At 35.8% G+C, this 23,683-nt stretch overlaps 1 protein-coding gene across 1 annotated transcript; it reads left to right on the top strand.

Annotated features, from left to right (window-relative positions):
* The first annotated feature begins 805 nt into the window (after positions 1 to 805).
* On the top strand, positions 806 to 22,221 carry LOC121854372 (ATP-binding cassette sub-family F member 1-like). Its single transcript, XM_042349001.1, has 9 exons — positions 806 to 2,402; positions 4,633 to 4,829; positions 5,708 to 5,808; positions 7,030 to 7,114; positions 7,882 to 8,081; positions 13,796 to 13,982; positions 15,787 to 15,915; positions 16,903 to 17,001; positions 17,709 to 22,221. The coding sequence occupies exons 1-9, from the start codon at positions 917 to 919 to the stop codon at positions 18,555 to 18,557; spliced, it is 3,333 nt and encodes a 1,110-aa protein (XP_042204935.1). The 5' UTR covers positions 806 to 916; the 3' UTR covers positions 18,558 to 22,221.
* The last annotated feature ends 1,462 nt before the right edge of the window (positions 22,222 to 23,683 follow it).

Raw genomic sequence — 23,683 nt, 5'->3', positions numbered from 1 at the left:
TTGGGTTTCAAACTATTAATATTTTAAGCGTTACGCCAGCTTGCTATGTCAGGTCTTATTCTAAAACTAGTCATTCCCCAATGCTGTACTTAGGTACTTAAAACTACTCTCTGGTTGTACTACAGTGATTTACTTGCACATATATATATATATATATATATATATATATATATATATATATATATATATATATATATATATATATATATATATATATATATATTAAAAGTGCAATAAAATTGCTTAAATATAAAATGGAGTTTAATTAAATATATAGTTATAAATAAATCAAAAGTGAATTTGAAGAAAGTACATTTTGTTGCTCACTGTTTTCTTTGACATCACTGATCCACACACAATGAAAACAATAAAATACATTAGCCACTCACTACAGTACTGTATTACCCACTGAATACCATAAAAACCTCAAATTTGTCATTTATTATTGTGTTATTATTAGTATACCCATATTTCTGATTTCTTTTGTAAAATTAAAAGATAAAACCATTTATTTAGTGAATAAAGTGAGTACATAATTTCATACAGATATTTAGTCTCACATTTATTGCGTCATTCGTGTTAATTTAAAGCAGATAATCGGAGAATGATAAGGACCATTAATATATAACTTCTCTCTCAACATCCCTTTAAATTATAATAGATATACATTACATGAATATAATTATAAAAGTTATTTAATTATACATAAATAAAAACTGGATATAATTTTAGATACGTATTACATATTTGTTGTTTATATAAAACTTTATGTATGACAATAGTTATAGTTGTAATCCCTTAAGGTGGCTGGTCTCTCCTGGTCCACATGTAGAGAGAGGTGGCCGCCGCATAATACCACAAATTTGTTAAGTTTACCTCCTTACAGACTACATAACATCTTTAATTGGCTACCAGGATGCCACCCAAGAAAGGCAAGAAGGGTAAGAACAAGGGAGATTGGGGCTCTGATGCGGAGGAAGAGAAGAAAGTAACGGGTAATGTACAGGACAGTGAAGAGGAAAGTGTGACAGCTGTACAGAAGAAAAATAAAAAGAAGAAAGGAAAGAATAAAAATGAGATAAGTGATGATGAGGAACTAGTGAAGAGCCAACTAGTGGAAGTAGATGATAAGAAGAAAGGTAAGAAGAAGAAAGGTAGAACCAAGAATGATGTGAGTGATGAGGAAGATAATGTTAAGACACCAGCCATAGACATGGAAGAGAAGAAGGGAAAGAAGAAGAAAGGAAAGGGGAAGAACGACGTAAGTGATGATGAAGACGAACCACCTGTGAGTAAAAAGAACGAAGCAATGCACAAGAAGGGGAAAAAGAAGAAAGGAAAAGGGAAAGGAGAAGACTGGAGCGAGGAAGATAAGGCGAAGAACGACGTAAGTGATGATGAAGACGAACCACCTGTGAGTAAAAAGAACGAAGCAATGCAGAAGAAGGGGAAAAAGAAGAAAGGAAAAGGGAAAGGAGAAGACTGGAGCGAGGAAGATAAGGCGAAGAACGACGTAAGCGATGATGAAGACGAACCACCTGTGAGTAAAAAGAACGAAGCAATGCAGAAGAAGGGGAAAAAGAAGAAAGGAAAAGGGAAAGGAGAAGACTGGAGCGAGGAAGATAAGGCGAAGAACGACGTAAGTGATGATGAAGACGAACCACCTGTGAGTAAAAAGAACGAAGCAATGCAGAAGAAGGGGAAAAAGAAGAAAGGAAAAGGGAAAGGAGAAGACTGGAGCGAGGAAGACAAGGTAGTCGAAGACATCACAAACCCTGCCGGCGAAAGTGACGAAGAAACCACCAAAGAGAAAGTGACAATTAAACACATGAAGAAGAAGAAAGATAAGAAGAAGAAGGGGAAGAAAGACGATTGGTCCGATGATGACGAGGATGTACTGGCGGATAAGATGATAAACATGGACTTGGAAGACGGAACCGATGACGAGATGTCTAAACAGATGGACTTCAAAGCAAAACAGAAGAAAAAGAAAGAAAGAAAGAAGATTCAGGAGGAAGAGGAGGACGAAGAGGCTGACGCAGAAGACGAAGACATGGAAGAGGAAGAAGAAGAGAAGGAAAAGGAAGTGGAGGTGGTGAAGAAAAAAGAGGAAGTAGCAAAGATGGAAGAGGAAGTAGCAAAGAAGAAAGAGGAAATGGAAGTAGTGGAAGAGAAGAAACCAGAAGATGTAGATAGAGAGGAAGTAGAGGAGAAACCTAATAGCGGAAAAGAGAAACAGAAGGAAGAGGAGAAGGTAACAACACCCGAGCCTATGGAGGTGACGACGACCCCCTCACCACCCCCGCCGGCCCAGGTCTTGGCCTCACCCCCGGCAGAGGAGTCCGAAGAAGAGGAAGAGGAGGAGAGTGAAGAAATGAAGTTAAAGAAGAAACGTCTGGCAGGTTAGTGTATTCTTGGCATCTGAACGAACCTCTCTTAATTTTTCGCTTCGGGATAAAATAAGAATTGTGTACAGTAGCTAGTTCCTGTATTATGCTTGGGAAATTTTGGTTGGATTAGGTTAGGTTAGGTATGGGCCTTGTTATGTTTTTAATTCCACATTTTCTCTCTTCGAAACCCTACCAGTGGGGCCAATACTCATAACTCTAATTACTGTATGCATTGCCCCAAACTTTGAACACTACTGTATTAGCGTGAAAACCTGTCTAAATCATTTGCTATTGTTTACAGAATAATTACCAGGTTTATTTTATTCCTAGTATGATCATTATTGTATGTTCTTTATTTGCTGTCTTGTAAACCTGGTGCAAGGAATGTCAAATTTAATCTTGGCTTTAAAGATCTTGTATATTGAAGGAAAGTTGTTGTGATCCTCAAAAAGTTACACAGTATATATTTGCCTTAAGAAATGATTTATTGTATCCTGTATAGTACAACTGGCATCATAGTTACCTAACCCGCCCCCCTCCAGGTAGTGTTAGGGGGGAGCCACAAAGTACCCAAAAGTATAGCAAATAAGGGTCAAACCTTAACAAATATCTGTTATACATACACAAAACATGTTTAATAATATTTTTAGTGTAATTTTGTAAAAATAATTTGTAAGATGAAATAATAAACAGCGAAAAACTTTCAGTATTGGCGAACGCTAAATTCCAAAGAGTTCGTGAACAAGGGAGATAACTCAGATCCATCGTGATGCACTTCACTAACCTAACCTAACAAAAAGTAAATCCTACGGCTATGTTAAATACCCCAAAGTAACAGAAACATCGGTAAGTATATCTCCATTTTGGATAGGTGACTCTTTGGAATTTAGCATTTTTCGCTGTTTATTATTTCATTATTTTGACTACATTTCAATGAAAACAGCATTAATCAGGTTTTATTGATGTAAAACATATATTCGTCAAGATTTTACCCTGATTTAATATACTTTTGGGTACTTTTGGGTATTTCGTTGGACCGGTGTTAGGGTATTTAATCATTATGTGAAGTTACGGTAATACTTTAGATGTCAGACTCATGGGAAGGAACCACTTAGGGAATTTTTGCAGCACTGGAAGATGTTGAGGTGTTGACACGGGCATCTCAGGGCTTCCCGTACCAGACCTGGTCAGTTTATAATGACACTTACCCGGTAAACTAAAACAGTGTACAGTATTGTTCTGTATTAAGCATGGTTAATTAAGCTAAATATTAAATACACGTAGTGATTTAATGTCCCGGGATTTGATCTGATATCATATGAAAGAATAAAGTGTTAATTGGATAAATGCAACTTTTCTTCTTCAGATAAAACTACAGGGTATATCAAATAAAAAATTCAGTAAAAGCAAAACTATTAAAATGAATATACAGGTACATAAGGTGCCCGGTATACTTAGTGTTGGTGCGGCACTACAGAATTACCATTTTTTTCGCTCTCTCTCTCTCTCTTGAAAATTGGTTGATTTGTTTTATTAGAAAATAATTTTTGGATATAGGTCTAGAATAAAGACCCTTTGTTGATGAAGTCTTTACTGATATGTCTTGTGTTAATGTATTAAAGGCACACCTGGTGGTGAAAAAAGGACATAATGAGTGTAATGGTGGATGATACAAACACCATTTAATCTTCTGACATTTGTTAATGCTCGGGGTCTTTCTGGATAAATAAAATTACAGTTAATTTCTGTCACCAACACAGAAAAATCACTTATATTCCTAACTTAAAGGCCCCATACACAAGCTACTTTGAGCTTCTGCCAGCAGTTTTAACATGGACTTCAAAGATGTGGCATGTGATTGTGATTTACTGCTAAGCAGCAGAAGAATGAAGCATAAAAAAAGTACTATACTGTACTGGGTACATCTGATCATTGCTCAGGGGTCAATTTTGCTCCATGAGGATTTAAGACTAGCAATTTCTCATGAAGTCACCAGTATGAGAAAATGTGTGCCAGCAGAAGAAAGATTGGCAATAACTCTTAAGGTAATAAGAAAACTAAACAGATAGTCTGTTCAGGCCACAAAATAGTGTCTTGTGTGTGTGCTCTCTTACAACAGAAGTTTGTCACCTTAGAACGTACAGTAGTCTTTGGCCATGAGCATAAATTTACAGTTTTAGGAAGGGGAATTCCGTATACAAATTTAGAATCAAAGTGCTAAAGCAATAATTTTTTTAAACAGAAAAAGAAGCATTAAAGAAGTTGTCGCACAAGGAGAGGAAGAAGATAAAGCAACAGTTGGAGTACGAGAGACAAATGGAAGCCATGTTGAAAAAGGGAGGACACGGCTCCTCTGCCCTTGATGACACATTCTCTGTCTCCCAGGCAGAAAAATCTGATAAACAGCAATCACAGTTAGAAAATGCTGTGGACATTAAGGTAAGAAGGTTCTGGTATAAAACAGTAGCTTTTATTTAAGATGAAAAAATATATATAATTCCATATTAGAAACAGTCGTCCTATCTTTCACCTGTAAAATTGGAATTATTGCAATATTTAGGTGTAACCTGTCAGAGAGTGAATGTTCTAGTTAATTTGAATATTTTAAGATAAATTATTACTATATGAATTTATAGATTTTCAATTATATGTTCTATGCAGTAACTAACATGTACAGTAGCTATAATGAATGTACCTATCAGCCCATACAGTTGAATTTTAAGTATCCATATCTCACACACTTAACAAATTTTGATGCACAAATTCACCAGAGGTTTTGGACACTGATGTATTTTGATGGCCACCATTATCATGCGTCAAGTCACTGCTGTTTGGTATTTAATACGGAGGTAGATCTATGAGAGTTATGGTGCGAGTTGCTCCATTGCTACAGTACATTTCTTAACCCTGCTCTGTTATTGTGTTTCTTCCTACATATCTTGACATCATCCCCACTTAGACATAATAACCCATGGAAGTGTGGAAAATGGCTGTAAAAGATTGATGATTGATGATGACAGGCAACACACAACTTCACATTTTTTGCACTAACACTGGCTTGCAATGTAATGTTTAAGCACCCTTTGTTACTGACTGCTAAATGATACAATTGCTGCAGATGCCATGACAGTACCCATCGAAGGGTTATCATACAACTCCCCCTAACCCATTTTAGTGGTGAAATTCTCTACAGTATTCTGTTTGTCTCTGGAGGCTGCATCACTATCAACAAAACACCTCCTCCTCCTCCTCATATCCTGCAACATGAAAAAGTGTGTTATTCATAGTTCATTACAATATTCTCATCTTCTTTCCAGATTGAGAACTTCAGTATATCAGCCAAGGGCAAGGCACTGTTCACAAATGCTTCACTCATGATTGCAAATGGGCGAAGATATGGTCTGGTTGGTCCTAATGGGTAAGTGTAATTAATCCTTCATACTCTGCTTAGATGACTTTATATCCTGTCTCTGCATACATATTTAATCATCATTGAAGTTAAATTTGTATATACAGTATCATTTTGGTTTCCTGAATTGTTTAGATTTTCTTTAGCCCAAGTTGTTTATTGTGTCCTGCTTCCACGCAGCTGACTGGCTTGAGGTATAGAAAGGGGATCCATCAATCCATTTCTTCATATGTCCGTTGAGGTGTTTCTCCAGAGCATAACGCTTAACCCATCTCAATTGGGTTTCTTAAATGATTTTTTTATGCAATTTAAGTTAGCAATACAGAGAATCTTTTAACGAAACTGGATAATTTCAAAACAGTAATATCTCCGTTAGCCGGAATACCTCAAACCCAGAACTCTCCGATAGTCGGAATTTTCCAGGAAATTCCGGCGTTGGGAACGATTTTCCGAGGGGCACATTTTCCGGAAAATTACGGGGACGGAGGATATTTTCCGGGTTTGAGAGAGAAAAAATCAGGCGCATTTTCTGGAAATTCCGATAAAAATTTTCCGTTCCCTGGAAAATTCCGGGGATGAAGGATTTTTTCCCGGGTTCGAGAAATGATGTAATGGGCAATTTCTGGAACTTCCGAGAACATTTTTCCATAACCCGGAAAATTTCGGGGATGAGGGATTTTTTTCCGGGTTTGATAGAATCGTCTTGTTACCCAGAAATCCCTCATTCCCGGAAGTGCTCTGCACCAATTGTTCCGGCTAATGGAGATATCACTGTATTGTTATTGCGACCGGGTCAGTTAAGTAGTAGCTTCAGATGAGTAGGCAGTTTTATAATGCTTGAATATAAGTGATAAGTACTGTACTGTACTGTGTATATTTTCACATATGTACAGCCAACCCAAAACTATCAACTCTCCAGGTTCTGATGGAATAGAAAACAAGCAATAACCTCCATCATACTAATGTATCGGCTGAGTTGAGTTGGTCTTTACCTGATGTTTCATAATCTTTTAGACACCTGGGGACTCAATACTGTTGGATTGGCTGTACTGTAATGCTCACTGTATTAGATACATAGCTGGAACAGTGGAGAGTTCATAACAAGTGTAAACTATTAGTGAGTGGAAGCTATGCCTGTGGCTCATGGTGGCACCTCTGGGTGCTCTACATCATGTGTTAGAGAGGAACATAAGATCCCAGGAAATTTATTACCATTATGATCATTTTCAGCCATGGCAAGACCACTCTACTACGTCACATACAGTCCAGGGCTCTCAACATTCCTCCAAATATCGATGTTCTTTACTGTGAACAGGTAAGTCTTGCCTTTATATTTTAAATTTTGACAGACCAATAATTACATCTTTAAGAGACCTTCCATAAGTCAGTCAAGAATGGGCAATAAAGTGGCCAAACCTTATTGAGTCTCTTCTGAGCCAGTTGATCGTGTGTTACTGTAGGTGTGGTCAGGAAACTTAACAGGTGAAGGAGAAGTCTTAGCTGTCCTTCTCTGCCTTGTGGATTAAAAGTTCTGTACCGTATTTGCTATTTGTCAGATAATAAGACTATTTTGTTTGAGAAGTATTTTTGTTATTTGGGTTTTTTTGATAAAGTTGATAAACATGTCTTGAGGAATGTCTGCAAGAACTTCACCATCAGGAGATTATCATATGAGCATTATCTAGTAGTTACTGACAGATGTGGATGGTGATGATGTAAGGTTACTTCAGCTACAGATAATGGCCGTCTGTGAATTTAAAAGCTTAGTCATTTTTTTTATTATTATTATTATTCTTTCAAGTACCAAGGAGGGGATAAACTCATAAATTGTTATTTTAGGCTAATGCAACCTCCTCTTTTTGTGTATACATTTATTTCTTGTTAAAGGTTGAAGAGTTAATCCAGGTTTTCTTTTATATAAAAAGACTGTAATTTGTACTTTCCTTCAGCTTGTATTTTATATCAGCACTGAAAAGTGTCTTGGATGTCCTTTGGACGTACGGTGCAGCTAGCAGGTATTGCTTATTCTTTAGATCTTATTGTACAGTACATCAAATGCTCACTAACTTGATGATTTCACAGGAGGTAATCGCCGACGACACTCGAGCCATTGATGTCGTCCTCCAAGCGGACAAGAAACGCAGTGATCTTCTGAAGGAGAAAGACGAACATGAGGGAAACATGAAGAAGAAAAACAAAGAGGTGGATATGGATCGTTTACAAGATGTTTACGATGAGCTGAAGGCTATTGGAGCAGATAAGGCAGAGCCCAAGGCCAGGAGGTATGTTGTTATTACAAACTGCAATATGAAATACCTGTACAGTTGAGAGGCTTGTGCATGTTTATCTCACAACTGTACATCAACTGATTACCCCACCATCACCCACACCCCTTTTTTGCCATTCTTGTGATATTAAAATGGTAAGCTTGTTATCACCATTTTCCAGCCATTTTTCCATGTTTTGGGGGCTGAACTTGATGACCCGATGGTATGGGGTCTACAGTTGCCATCAGATATATTGAAGTAAGTTTTATGGCTGGATAATCCCAGGGCTCTTCCCTACATTTTCCAGCAGTTCTCTTGCTAGTGGTAAAAAGGGAACAAGAACAATGTGACAAAAATCAGAGGAAAACTGTTTTAGACATTTCAGTATTTAACATTTATCTATAAGCTGTAGACATTTTATGTTTAAGGTTAGGTCTCATACAGTCATTTGAAGTACTGTATACATAAATGAAAAAACATGGTGGGAGAATTGCTGAGGCAAGTTAAAACCAATAGCAGGGCTGTGGAGTCGAAGACAAAATTTTTATGCTTCCGACTCCGACTCCTTGGCCTATTTGTAACAACTATTTCTACCATCCTAATTGTAATTTGTATGTTGTAACCTGCATAGGTAAAAAGTAAAACACCGTGGCTATACTGCTACAGCTTTATTAATGATCTGGACGATATTTAAGAACTACAAAAAGATGATAGGCTTGACTTTCAAAGTTTCAATCAAAAGAAAAATAAATTTATTAAGAATTCAAGATATTAACTAGAAAACACCATTTACATGTATATCTAAAAGTTCGATCTCAGCATGTGAATTTTGTTTAAGCTCATAATCTGATGTGGATCTAAATGATGATCCTACAATTCCTTTTAAAGTACAGTAAAGTTATATATTTATGTACATTAAAGAAATGAATACCTTATTAAGGAAAATGGATAAACCTTACATGATTAAGTTATTAAATTAAATTTGCCTTAATCTCACCAAAAACAGGTTGTAGCTAATTGTTTTGTAGCTGAGAGCCTCTGTGCAGTTTTCAACGAAACAAAATTTGATATAATTCAAAATTTCAAATGGTAAAGAAGAGACTATCGTCCAAAATTATAGTGCTATACTGTGCCTGCTACAATAAATTCATAATAATGCTTATAAAATGGAAATAAATTCTTTTAATAATTTAAGAAAATTAGTGGGATCAGTGGAATCACTGCAATGAATATGCCTGAGTTCATATATTTGTTCTTAGGAACAGAATAGCTTCAGTCGGAGTCGGAGTCGGAGTCTGGACAATTTTACCGACTCCGACTCCGACTCCACAAGCCGAAATTTTCCGACTCGACTCCGACTCCGACTCCACAGCCCTGATAGGTACTCCTGAATGTGCTGCTTAAGGATCTGTTAACCAAAATTTGATATCTTGATTATAACTTGTTCAAATGGCTTTTAGAAAATGTTCAAATGATTTTTAGAATATTTTAATTACTTTTGCAATGCTAATTACTCGCCACTTATGGGTTTTCGAGGTCATTTCTTGGTGCTTGTGTATTATTCTGGATGTACTTAAATAGTTAGGCACATTAAATTTTAGTTCAGAGAGAAAACGTATTTTTGGCCAAAAATCCTTTAAGGCTATAGACTTACAATTTTTGTCATTTCGGCCAAAAAATGGATTTTGTTCAAAATTTCAGTATAGGTACTCCTGAATGTGCTGCTTAAGGATCTGTTAACCAAAATTTGATATCTTGATTATAACTTGTTCAAATGGCTTTTAGAAAATGTTCAAATGATTTTTAGAATATTTTAATTACTTTTGCAATGCTAATTTCTCGCCACTTATGGGTTTTCGAGGTCATTTCTTGGTGCTTGTGTATTATTCTGGATGTACTTAAATAGTTAGGCACATTAAATTTTAGTTCAGAGAGAAAACGTATTTTTGGCCAAAAATCCTTTAAGGCTTTAGACTTACAATTTTTGTCATTTTCGGCCAAAAAATGGATTTTGTTCAAAATTTCAGTATAGGTACTCCTGAATGTGCTGCTTAAGGATCTGTTAACCAAAATTTGATATCTTGATTATAACTTGTTCAAATGGCTTTTAGAAAATGTTCAAATGATTTTTAGAATATTTTAATTACTTTTGCAATGCTAATTACTCGCCACTTATGGGTTTTCGAGGTCATTTCTTGGTGCTTGTGTATTATTCTGGATGTACTTAAATAGTTAGGCACATTAAATTTTAGTTCAGAGAGAAAACGTATTTTTGGCCAAAAATCCTTTAAGGCTATAGACTTACAATTTTCGTCATTTCGGCCAAAAATGGATTTTGTTCAAAATTTCAGTATAGGTACTCCTGAATGTGCTGCTTAAGGATCTGTTAACCAAAATTTGATATCTTGATTATAACTTGTTCAAATGGCTTTTAGAAAATGTTCAAATGATTTTTAGAATATTTTAATTACTTTTGCAATGCTAATTACTCGCCACTTATGGGTTTTCGAGGTCATTTCTTGGTGCTTGTGTATTATTCTGGATGTACTTAAATAGTTAGGCACATTAAATTTTAGTTCAGAGAGAAAACGTATTTTTGGCCAAAAATCCTTTAAGGCTATAGACTTACAATTTTCGTCATTTCGGCCAAAAAATGGATTTTGTTCAAAATTTCAGTATAGGTACTCCTGAATGTGCTGCTTAAGGATCTGTTAACCAAAATTTGATATCTTGATTATAACTTGTTCAAATGGCTTTTAGAAAATGTTCAAATGATTTTTAGAATATTTTAATTACTTTTGCAATGCTAATTACTCGCCACTTATGGGTTTTCGAGGTCATTTCTTGGTGCTTGTGTATTATTCTGGATGTACTTAAATAGTTAGGCACATTAAATTTTAGTTCAGAGAGAAAACGTATTTTTGGCCAAAAATCCTTTAAGGCTATAGACTTACAATTTTTGTCATTTCGGCCAAAAAATGGATTTTGTTCAAAATTTCAGTATAGGTACTCCTGAATGTGCTGCTTAAGGATCTGTTAACCAAAATTTGATATCTTGATTATAACTTGTTCAAATGGCTTTTAGAAAATGTTCAAATGATTTTTAGAATATTTTAATTACTTTTGCAATGCTAATTACTCGCCACTTATGGGTTTTCGAGGTCATTTCTTGGTGCTTGTGTATTATTCTGGATGTACTTAAAAAGTTAGGCACATTAAATTTTAGTTCAGAGAGAAAACGTATTTTTGGCCAAAAATCCTTTAAGGCTAGACTTACAATTTTCGTCATTTCGGCCAAAAAATGGATTTTGTTCAAAATTTCAATATAGGTACTCCTGAATGTGCTTGGATCTGTTAACCAAAATTTGATATCTTGATAACTTGTTCAAATGGCTTTTAGAAAATGTTCAAATGATTTTTAGAATATTTTAATTACTTTTGCAATGCTAATTACTCGCCACTTATGGGTTTTCGAGGTCATTTCTTGGTGCTTGTGTATTATTCTGGATGTACTTAAATAGTTAGGCACATTAAATTTTAGTTCAGAGAGAAAACGTATTTTTGGCCAAAAATCCTTTAAGGCTTTAGACTTACAATTTTTGTCATTTTCGGCCCAAAAATGGATTTTGTTCAAAATTTCAGTATAGGTACTCCTGAATGTGCTGCTTAAGGATCTGTTAACCAAAATTTGATATCTTGATTATAACTTGTTCAAATGGCTTTTAGAAAATGTTCAAATGATTTTTAGAATATTTTAATTACTTTTGCAATGCTAATTACCGCCACTTATGGGTTTTTCGAGGTCATTTCTTGGTGCTTGTGTATTATTCTGGATGTACTTAAATAGTTAGGCACATTAAATTTTTAGTTCAGAGAGAAAAAGTATTTTGGCCAAAAATCCTTTAAGGCTATAGACTTACAATTTTTCGTCATTTCGGCCAAAAAAGTGGATTTTGTTCAAAATTTCAGTATAGGTACTCCTGAATGTGCTGCTTAAGGATCTGTTAACCAAAATTTGATATCTTGATTATAACTTGTTCAAATGGCTTTTAGAAAATGTTCAAATGATTTTTAGAATATTTTAATTACTTTTGCAATGCTAATTACTCGCCACTTATGGGTTTTCGAGGTCATTTCTTGGTGCTTGTGTATTATTCTGGATGTACTTAAATAGTTAGGCACATTAAATTTTAGTTCAGAGAGAAAACGTATTTTTGGCCAAAAATCCTTTAAGGCTTTAGACTTACAATTTTCGTCATTTCGGCCAAAAAATGGATTTTGTTCAAAATTTCAGTATAGGTACTCCTGAATGTGCTGCTTAAGGATCTGTTAACCAAAATTTGATATCTTGATTATAACTTGTTCAAATGGCTTAGAAAATGTTCAAATGATTTTTAGAATATTTTAATTACTTTTGCAATGCTAATTACTCGCCACTTATGGGTTTTCGAGGTCATTTCTTGGTGCTTGTGTATTATTCTGGATGTACTTAAATAGTTAGGCACATTAAATTTTAGTTCAGAGAGAAAACGTATTTTTGGCCAAAAATCCTTTAAGGCTATAGACTTACAATTTTCGTCATTTCGGCCAAAAAATGGATTTTGTTCAAAATTTCAGTATAGGTACTCCTGAATGTGCTGCTTAAGGATCTGTTAACCAAAATTTGATATCTTGATTATAACTTGTTCAAATGGCTTTTAGAAAATGTTCAAATGATTTTTAGAATATTTTAATTACTTTTGCAATGCTAATTACTCGCCACTTATGGGTTTTCGAGGTCATTTCTTGGTGCTTGTGTATTATTCTGGATGTACTTAAATAGTTAGGCACATTACATTTTAGTTCAGAGAGAAAACGTATTTTTGGCCAAAAATCCTTTAAGGCTATAGACTTACAATTTTTGTCATTTTCGGCCAAAAAATGGATTTTGTTCAAAATTTCAGTATAGGTACTCCTGAATGTGCTGCTTAAGGATCTGTTAACCAAAATTTGATATCTTGATTATAACTTGTTCAAATGGCTTTTAGAAAATGTTCAAATGATTTTTAGAATATTTTAATTACTTTTGCAATGCTAATTACTCGCCACTTATGGGTTTTCGAGGTCATTTCTTGGTGCTTGTGTATTATTCTGAATGTACTTAAATAGTTAGGCACATTAAATTTTAGTTCAGAGAGAAAACGTATTTTTGGCCAAAAATCCTTTAAGGCTATAGACTTACAATTTTCGTCATTTCGGCCAAAAAATGGATTTTGTTCAAAATTTCAGTATAGGTACTCCTGAATGTTCTACTTAAGGATCTGTTAACCAAAATTTGATATCTTGATTATAACTTGTTCAAATGGCTTTTAGAAAATGTTCAAATTTTACCGACTCCGACTCCACAAGCCGAAATTTCCTCCGACTCCTCGACTCCGACTCCACAGCCCTGACCAATAGACACTATTTGCATTGTGTCGTGACTTAATTTTGCAAATTTCATAAATGCTGTGTTATTTTAATCACATTTTTTAACCTTACATAAAACAATGCAGTCTTACATTAATGTTGACAGAATCTTGTGTGAACAAAGTACTGTACTGTGTATTGTTGTGCTTGTGTACGTAGCTGAGTGTGATAATGTTTAGAACTTTGAAAATGCCATTTGTTATTTTAATGTGTAAACCTAGGGACTTTATATGATATGTAGAGACAGAAATGGTAAACATCTAAAACGAATGATATTTCAGGATTTTGGCCGGTCTTGGGTTTACCCGTGAGATGCAGGGCAGAGCGACCAAGAACTTCTCAGGCGGTTGGAGAATGAGAGTGTCCCTAGCCCGCGCCCTCTTCATGGAACCAACTCTGCTCATGCTTGACGAACCTACCAACCATCTGGACTTGAACGCCGTCATTTGGTTAGACAATTATCTGCAGGTAAGGTTTTTCTGTAGCACTTGTAAATTGAATTTGAGTTGTTTAATACAATTTTTGTGTTCTCTCTCATTTCTCTCTCACTCACACTGAAAGTACCCAACCCACCTTTGCCAGTTCAATCAATAAACATTTATCCGTACACCAGCGAGGGTTACCAGGATCAGCTGGGAGTAGTTATGTTATGATTATTTTTCAACTCATAGTTTTGGATAAATATACTTAACTTTGTTCACCTTTCTTTTCTACTCAGTTACCTGCACTCACAATCCTACATCAATAATATACAAAAAAAAAAGGTTAAAGGAAATAACTATCTTTGGTCAAAAAGGGAATAAACATTTCTTTGTGTGAGAGCCGGGCTGGGCTGTGTTGCTATGGTAGCCACTCATGAAGCAGCCACTGTCTATGCAAATGAAGCTGCTGGCGGCTGTGTTAAACTTTGATTTAGGTTTTCCTAAGTTTAAGGTCCACTAGTGTTGTTGTGAGCTCTTGTGCTGGGACACATTACTGTACTGTGATGGAGCAGGAGGTGACAGTACCTATTATTACCTCTGTCAGAAAGTGTTAGGTGGTTTTTCCCCCTCACCTTTTTATAACTATTAATATTATTGTCGTTTTTAGTACTATTATTAATACAGTATTATTATTATTTATTGTTTTTGTTGTTATTATTAGTGTTGTTACTACAGTCATCCCCTGGGTTACGGAAGGGTCCTGTTCCTGAAAATCTTTCCATATCACAAAACTATTTTTCCCATTGATTCCCAGTATATATGACGAGATATGTTCCTGCGGAAATGTTTGCAGCCCAAAAATGTAACACAAGCACATATATGAATGAAAATAGATGCATACAATGATTTATTCATGATGTAACATGACAATAAATGCACGCACTGGAATTTAGCTCACCAGAAACAATGTTGAGTGCTGCAGGCGGTGGTGAGGTGAGGTGAGGTGGTACGATGGGAGTTACTGGGAGTCACCTTAAAACATAATGTTTATTGTTTAACGTAATTCCTTTCTGTAATCTTTTATCATCGCTGCTTTCACTTAAACTTGATGGTCTTCTTCCTCTCATCTTGAATAAGGGTACATAGTAACACAGATGCATAACAACAAAAACTGGGGAAAGAATTCACACCGAGGAGTGCCATTGTTGTGGTGGCTGCTAGGTGAGCCACACTCCATCCATCTTGTAGCTACCACACAAAATATATTTCATAATTTCAGTGAATTTTTTCCTCTTTATCAAGATTTTTTCTTCTGAAAATCTTAATAAATTAACCATAATTCCTTAATGGCAAATACAGTCCCGAACACAGACACACAGCTGAACACAATCCAGGGAAAGAATTCTAACTGAGGAGTGCCATTGTTGTGGTAGTTGCTGGCATCTGAGGAGGTGAGCTGCCCTCCAACCATCTTGTAGCTACCACCAAGAATCCACACCAAATTGTTGTTTTAATTTTGTTGAATTTCTTTGTTATTTATCGCAATTTTTACGTTTGTAAATTTTAAGAATTTACCAAAATTCTGCGAGGGCAAGTTTTTTGTCCGTATTGTGGATTTTTTTGTCATAATGACGAATTTCCGTAACCCAGGATTCCGCATAGCTGGGGTTGCCTGTAATATTATTTAATATTTTTATTATGTTTGTTAGGTTAGGTTAGGTTCTAAAAGTTTTTGGAAACTAAAATTTTCAACTGCTTTAGGTATTTTGAAATCATGATGAAAGTTAATGAACTTTTCCCCATATTGTATTTCCTTTGTATATATTTATCCAAATTTACAAAAATTCCAGGGTTGGAAGAAAACTCTTTTGGTTGTTTCCCACGACCAGTCCTTCCTTGACAATGTGTGTACCGATGTTATCCACTTAGACATGCACAAACTACAATATTACAAGGGCAATTACTCCATGTTTAAGAAGGTTAGTACTGGACTAATTATGAGTTATGAGTATTTGTGTGTAAATATTTCATCTTGTTGTCTTACCTGTTTCCTATCCATATCTACACATCATTGCATCACTTTCCTCTATTGTTGTTTCTTATGGTATAGTATTATTATCGCTATAGTACTGTACGTCTGTCCTTGAAACAAACACCCATCCCCCACAAGAGCAAAGACAACAGATGGCTCGAGTACAGTTGTGATGCGAGTGTATTATTAGACAGGTCCTTTGTCCATTCATTAAATCTCAAATATCTGTATACGTATTCATAATAACTTTAACTGGCATAGCTAATTATGATACAATATATATAATTATTAGACTTTCTTCATTTGAGTTTTAAATCTTCCAATGGATGAAACACAATCGTAACACACCAAGGTTCTTAAAGAGAATGTGACGCTTGAAGGTTTTCTTATAGGACAAAAGGTTTCTGTTCTAACACTGGAAGGTCTTACATAGTCATAGACAGTAATGCCTCAGGTATGACTTATTATTTTAGTGGAGTGGACTAAAGTAGATGACCCAGTGACTGTGTGTGTGTGTGAGTGACCCAGCATATAGGAAGAGGAATGGAGAAGTTTTTGTTGATGTGATGTAAGGTGGTCTTGGTATTTGGAACAACCTGTGGCCATGATGTCACTAATGTTGTCTGGAGTACTGTACTCGTCTACTGGTATGGGAGTACTGTACTAGAAGGGCTGTTAGGCAGATTAATGACACTTGAAAAGATTTAGCTAATACAAAATTTCCTACAGTTCCAGGAGTATTTTTGTGAATATTTATCCCTTGTTAGTTATGTCCCTTATCCAGGAGGAAGGTCATTCAAGTAATAAGGAATGTTAGGAACTTTTAACCCCTTCACTTTGGGGATGCCACTTTGGATATTTTTGGCCAACACCAGATTATTTTACTGGGGAAAAACTATAATCTTTAATGTTTTTGTTATTTTATTATTTGTAGATGTTGGTTCAAAAGAGAAAAGAGCAGATAAAGGCGTACGAAAAGCAGGAGAAGCGAATCAAGGATATGAAAGCCTCCGGTGCCTCAAAGAAACAAGCTGTAAGTTTTGTCACGAGCGTTTGTTTTATTCTTCGCTAAACATTGCTTACCAAGAAAACTTAAGGCGATTGAACTGATCAAATGGTGTGATTTTTCATATCTTTAAAGTATTTAGTTTACAGACTTGTTTAACTAGTACATACCTGAAACAATATTGTACTTTTTACTTTCAAATATTTGTCTTTCACTTTTGGTATTATATACTATCAATGTGAAGTGATAGGAGTCGGCCAGATTTGGGGCCATATTAAGGAAGGGAAATGCCTTAGTTGAATACGTCTTTTACAGCAGTCAATCAATCAGAGTACTGTCTTCATATCTGAGGGTTGGCGACCACAGTCCTCCACTCTAAACATTCTCTGGCTGTTTTACCAATCCTCTAAGGTTTGGTATCTCTTGGGACCCAGTTTTTAATTTCATTCATCCATCCCCTTCTCCTGGCCCTCTTACCCTCATTAATATTTTTTTATTATTCCCTCATCCCTAATCACATCACTTAGAACAGCTTAATGAGTGGAGGGTAAATGTGGGTCAGTATTTTTTGTCTTATTTTTTATCATCCTGTCTTTAATGGAAAGGTACTAAAAATAGCAAAAAATAATATATATACATATATGCAAAGCATTCGTATTAAAGTTTTTACAACAAAAATGAAACTAAAAAGAAAATAAGTAATTGTTTGTCCCTAACACCTTGTCCCTCTTCAGGAAAAGAAAACCAAGGAAGTGCTCACTCGTAAGCAGGAGAAGAATCGTGCCAAAAACAAGAAAGAGGAGAAAGAAAACGGACCCACTGAGTTACTTGAAAAACCTCAAGAATACATTGTCAAATTCAACTTCCCAGAGCCTCCACCCCTGCAGCCCCCAATTCTGGGATTGTATAATGTTAGCTTTAACTATGATGGTCATAAGCCACTTTTTAAGAAAGTTGATTTTGGTATAGACATGGATTGTCGGATAGCAATTGTTGGTCCAAATGGTGTAGGAAAATCAACATTCTTGAAGTTGTTATTAGGCGAACTGTCCCCGACCATAGGAGAATTACGGAAAAATCACCGTGTGAAGATTGGTAGGTACGATCAGCACTCCGGAGAACACCTGACTGCAGAAGAGTCTCCATCTGAATATCTAATGAGACTTTTTAATCTTCAGTACGAGAAGGCCAGGAAAGCCCTCGGCACATTTGGTCTTGCCTCTCACGCACACACCATTAAGAATAAGGATCTCTCGGGAGGCCAGAAGGCACGAGTGGCTCTGGCTGAACTTTGTCTGTCTTCTCCTGATGTTCTGATTCTTGATGAACCCACCAACAACTTGGACATTGAAAGTATCGACGCCCTTGCCGAGGCCATCTCGGAGTACAAAGGCGGCGTGATCATTGTCTCTCACGACGAGCGCTTGATCCGAGACACCAACTGTAACCTGTGGGTCATAGAAGAGCAGACTATTAATGAAATCGACGGAGGCTTTGATGAATACCGTAAAGAGCTGTTGGAGGAGCTCGGTGAGGAGATCAACAACCCAAGTATTTCTGCTCATGCTGCTGCTGATCTGTAAATTTTTGGTATTGTACACATGCTCATTATATTCATTTTTATATAGTTATTTAGTCTTCACACACACACACACACACAGACACACATATATATATATATATATATATATTGGTCTTTTGCTTCTGGTTATGGCTAAAAACCAAGTATCTCATTGTAACAAGAGTACCTGCTATGTCTGAATTTTATTTTATTGCCCACTAGGAAAATATTCATTACTTAAGACTCCACCAACCTAGGAGATTTGGGATGAACCACTTGTGGAGAGCCAGTTATAATGGATAGTTAGAGCAGTACAGCTTCGAAATTACATACAGTACATAAAATTTTAGTAAAGCACATTATTGTACCTTTATGAAACTTTACTTCATAAACAAAAATTAACAAGCTTTCCTTTAAGAAACTACATTGCCTTTTGTGCCAGCATTCTACCACTCACACTCATGCTGTGGGCGGTAAGTACGTACAAACATATCCAACGTCTTCGATCTTGGTAATGCTTTCTTGCTCCTCCTTGACATAGGTGTTTGTTAGTTAGGATAAATCTTCAAATTAGTTTGCTTGTGTATGTCATCGCTTTTCTTTATTCTCCGATGCTGAAGTTAACATAGTACAGTAATGTTATGGCTCTCTTCAGTTTGATGGTTAACACGTCACATTTTATCTCCCGTACTTTCACTTTTGATAATGGGGAAGACAGTAGGGGCAGTTCTCATTGTCCATTGCCCCAGTGTTAATTTTTTCATTAACTGTTCATTTGAAAAGAAAGTTGATAGTTAAATTATAATTGACAAAAGGCCCCATCCTTTTCAGGATAGTTTACCCAAGTGTGTGACAGTAATGGGTGTTGTGTAGTCCTGCATACAATAGTTCATTGTACAATGTAATTCGTCCGTTTCACTTTTATCGTTAAATAATATTCAATTAAATTTAATTATAGACTACTGTATTTTGTATTTAGATTATTTGTAAAATCTTCACCAACATCTTTACTACTTGAAAAGTAAATACAGGTATATATCATTGCAGAATATTAAGTAAATTCAATAAATTCTTTCAGACAAATGTGCAGAATCAGACATTTTCATGTTTTAAACACAAATGTGCCAGCCCTGCTGTGCCTCATGTTGGGTTACCATTTTTTTTTTTTTTGCATTAAAGTGCCCTCCATTTTTAGATTATGGCCTCTTTAATTATTCGGTAAGTGATAGTGGTGCACCGTGAAGAGGAGCAACATAACACCTGAAGATCAGAGCCTATATATAATCAGTGTAAACAATTTTTACCTGGGAGTGCTGTGATACAAGCCCAGACCACCAAGGGCATGGAGTCCTTGAGTTGCAATTAGTAGCTAAGGATGGGTAGCTTTTAGTCCATCGTGGTCCAGTGGATGACTGGGTTCAAATCCCGGCACTTGAGGTGAAAATTTTTTATATTTGTGTCAGCTTCCAGACCATCACTAGTAAATGTTACATGTCAATTACTGCCAAGATGCATTTTGTAAGATGTTATTGTAAAAACACCGAGTGAAATTAGATACAGATACAATTGTTGGGACACATCTTCCATGTATTAGATGAAAGTCAATGGGGGTAGTCGACCCCTTCATTCATCATTTTGATTTTAATTGTGGTCCTCAGGAGTTCATCCCCAAGGTATAGCGAGGACTCACTGTACCGAGTGTTTGGAAGCTGACGTGTTGATTTAGTGATATAAACATCAGAAAATTGGATAAAGTCACAAATGTAACAAGAGTCTATTGCTTACCTCAGGAGATATAATATGCGGACTGAGTGTATGCCAACCAACAATCTGCTGTATTCCATCTTATTGTTGATTGACTGGTCTGAAGCACCCAGTTTTCACTGCCTCACAATGGACTGTGATCAACTTTGCTATGTATCTGATGTGATATACGTGTGACCACTGACCCCACGGGTAGTCTGTTTTGGTCTGTGGATTTTTTTGCAAAATTGCGTTTACTTTTGAGATGGGTGAAATATGTGGATAGGTGACAATTTCAGTTACTTAGAGATGACGATTGTAGCAAGTCTATTGTATTATTGTACTGTACATTCAAATCACATTTTTGCTCTCCTTTTGTTCCCAATAAGAAACTATTATTGATTATTTTTAATAATGTACTATCATGCCTCTTTTAACGAAGCCTCGGCCAATGGAATTTCATTTAACGGATAAGAAAAAATATGCATTTAATAAGTACTGTATAGTATAGCATCATTCAAGAGACATTCAAGAGAAAAAATAAAAGCAAGTGGTGAAAAAGAACAAAAAATAAAATCCACCACTATCTTTATTGCTTACATTCTCTAAGCCAATCAGCCATCGTCTCAAATGTATACAGTAGCCCGCCAAGATTCATATCGGTTGTGTCACGGTAGGTCTTTTCATACTCACTATTTACGTGTGTCTTATGAACGTATTGTCCATTATGTCTTGTAAATGGCCTGCAAGTGAGTGTATTGGTAAACCAGCCTAGGTGCCCAGGAAAGTCTTCCCATGAGCTGTCTCTTGTCTCCCACCACTGCCAGAAAGAAGGAGTAGGTGCTCAGTAGGAGAGAGGGGCAGTGGTGGTAAACCACACAGCAAGCTCTGAAAAATTAACTAGTTAGTGTTATTAAATTTAGTTTTATTTATTATTGACGTTGTCAAAGTCTTCATTTGAATGTACAAAGTTAAGCAATACAGGTTAGAACCTCGCTAAAATGGTTAATGTCACATGCTTATGTTTTGCAACATTACAACCACTTCCACTGCTTGCTGGTCTCTTAGGAAGCATATTTTGGGGGTAAATTATAAGTATTTAAAGGTAAAATAGTGGCAACAGCCACTTGAAGTGTGCTATGACACCGTCCCGAACCATCGAAGCTGCCAAACTCGGGTCCTGGATTAGCGGGGTTTAGCCTGTATCACCTGTACTGATTGCGAGAGCCATATTTGGTGTTTTATTATTATTGTGCTGGAGGTGTTTTTTTGCTTGCTTCTTAATATTTACAGTACTGTATTGTATTCTTCGTACAGAGTCGGCGGTGGAAAATCATATATGTATTTCTAACTAACTGCAACTTTTTTCTAATGTTTAAGACCTATTTTGGCATGCATAATCACTATTTAGTCATTCTGTATGTAAATAGTAGTATTTAAAGGCATTTATTTATCAGTTCAATTAATTTTGCTATTAAACAAGAACGCATCTCCATAAGCACCATGTTAGAATGACCTCTTAACGGATATTTTGCTCAGCAAACCCGCCTTAAGAATGTATCTTGTCTGTTATAAGAGGCATGATAGTACGGTACTGTATGTTTATATGTTAATTAGAACTATGGATAATCAGTTTCAGAGGTCACTAGAGACTGTAGTGATATTTCTGTTTGTATTATGAGTGAAGAAATACTTAATAGTGCATCAAGTATTCAAAATGTCCAACAACTGTATCACTTATCAAGCTTTCAGTTTACAAAATCATAGAAAATAAAAAAGTTATTGAAGAGGTTTTTAAGTATTGATAAGATTACATGACATGGTATTAAGACAGTTAAGTGGAGTTGTGGTTTCAGAGACAGCAGTGGCATTGATTACTATCCATCTTCTGTTTATGGAACTTCTATACTGAATGTGTCTGTAGATAATAAACTTAATATTTATTTGTTTTTTATATATACTGTATATATAACTGATTAATGTAATTATTTCTTAAGCTTTTCACTTACCAGTACAGGCATCCCTCGCTATACGAATGGGTTAGGTTCCTGGAAACCATTTGTTAAGTGAATTTTTCTATCTCAAATAACAGAACTTATGGAAAAAATAGGGTTCAGTTCCCCAATGACAAAAAACCCAAAACATGAAGTCAATTTACAAACTACAACAAAAAACTACCTAACTCATGATAAATAGTATACAGCAACTGTAATTTACTACCTAACACATTAAAAACATTGATAAAATACTATCTAGATGAAAATATGCAGCTGAAACACTTATGGAAAAGCTAAATGAATGTTTAACTCAAGCGTCATGTGCATAGATGCTGGCTGCGTGACCTCAAGCCTCGCCATAGCAACGCTGCCCAGCTGGGTCACTGCCTCTGCCAACCCTTAGCAATGGGGCTCCCCCCTCCTGCTCTCGTACATAAATAAATATTTTTTACCCGATAATAAATATTTATTTTAATTTTTTTGCACATTATGTATGTATGTAGGATTATGTGCATGTAGCCAAGTTGAAAAATAATCATAACTGTCCTGCTCAGCCTACTAACTCGCTGGTTCATGAAGAAATGTTTACTGTAGTCACTTTGTTTTTGACCTTGATAATTATTTTTTTTTTTTTTTTGCACATTCTGTATGTAGGATTTTGCATGCATGTAACTAAGTACAGTAAAAAAAAGATATGAAGGAAGCTATGTTTATCTACCCAAAATTACGAGTTGAAAAATAACCATAACATGGCTCACAACCTCATCCTGGTAGGGAGAGGGCTAGAGGGATTTGGCTGCTTTGACCAAAATCAATATAAGCAGGGAACCATTCGTTAAATGAAAAAGGTGTTAATTTAGTAAATTTGATTAAGTGAATTTTTGTATCTCGAACGTTCATATAGCAAGGGATACCTATAGTAGTTAAATTGGTCCAGCTTCTTAATGGTGTGGTCAATAAAAATAATTGGTGCAATAATTGGTACAGTTTATTCAGTGCTACCATTACAGGAGTTAAGATTCCTCCCTTCATAACTCGTGACTGTCATTAGTAAAAAGAATACTGGTCAAGGAATTTAAGCTCATGGATGGCAATGGGGCATGGCAGTGTCTACATGGACAAGGAACCTCTTGTACTGGACATGCCTTACCTCTTTCAAGTGCTAATGTGTAATTAGTTCCTTTGGGGAAGGTAATCCTCTTGATCTCCGTCAAACTGTTTCTGTGCCACAGGCAAGTACTCTTTTATCTACTGTAGGGCAAAGATATATCTATTGTAATCATGTCTGCTTATTATAACACTGGAATGTGTGGCCCTAGCTTGACCACACAAGGTAAAGCAGGACCATAAAGTTTAATTCAAAACAAATACAAATGGAAAGTGAGATACAAGTTTTTTAAGGTAAAAG

Source organism: Homarus americanus, unplaced genomic scaffold, assembly GCF_018991925.1.
Source record: "Homarus americanus isolate GMGI-L3 unplaced genomic scaffold, GMGI_Hamer_2.0 scaffold54443, whole genome shotgun sequence".
Classification (NCBI taxonomy): domain Eukaryota; kingdom Metazoa; phylum Arthropoda; class Malacostraca; order Decapoda; family Nephropidae; genus Homarus; species Homarus americanus.
Note: the sequence above shows the minus strand (reverse complement) of the source record. Positions and strands in the feature narration are given on the sequence as shown.

Coding starts and splice junctions, on each gene's coding strand:
- LOC121854372 (XM_042349001.1), top strand. CDS start 917: ATGCCACCCAAGAAAGGCAAGAAGGGTAAGAACAAGGGAGATTGGGGC. Junction 7,115..7,881: donor ATGTTCTTTACTGTGAACAG/GTAAGTCTTGCC, acceptor ATGATTTCACAG/GAGGTAATCGCCGACGACAC. Junction 8,082..13,795: donor GCAGAGCCCAAGGCCAGGAG/GTATGTTGTTAT, acceptor ATGATATTTCAG/GATTTTGGCCGGTCTTGGGT.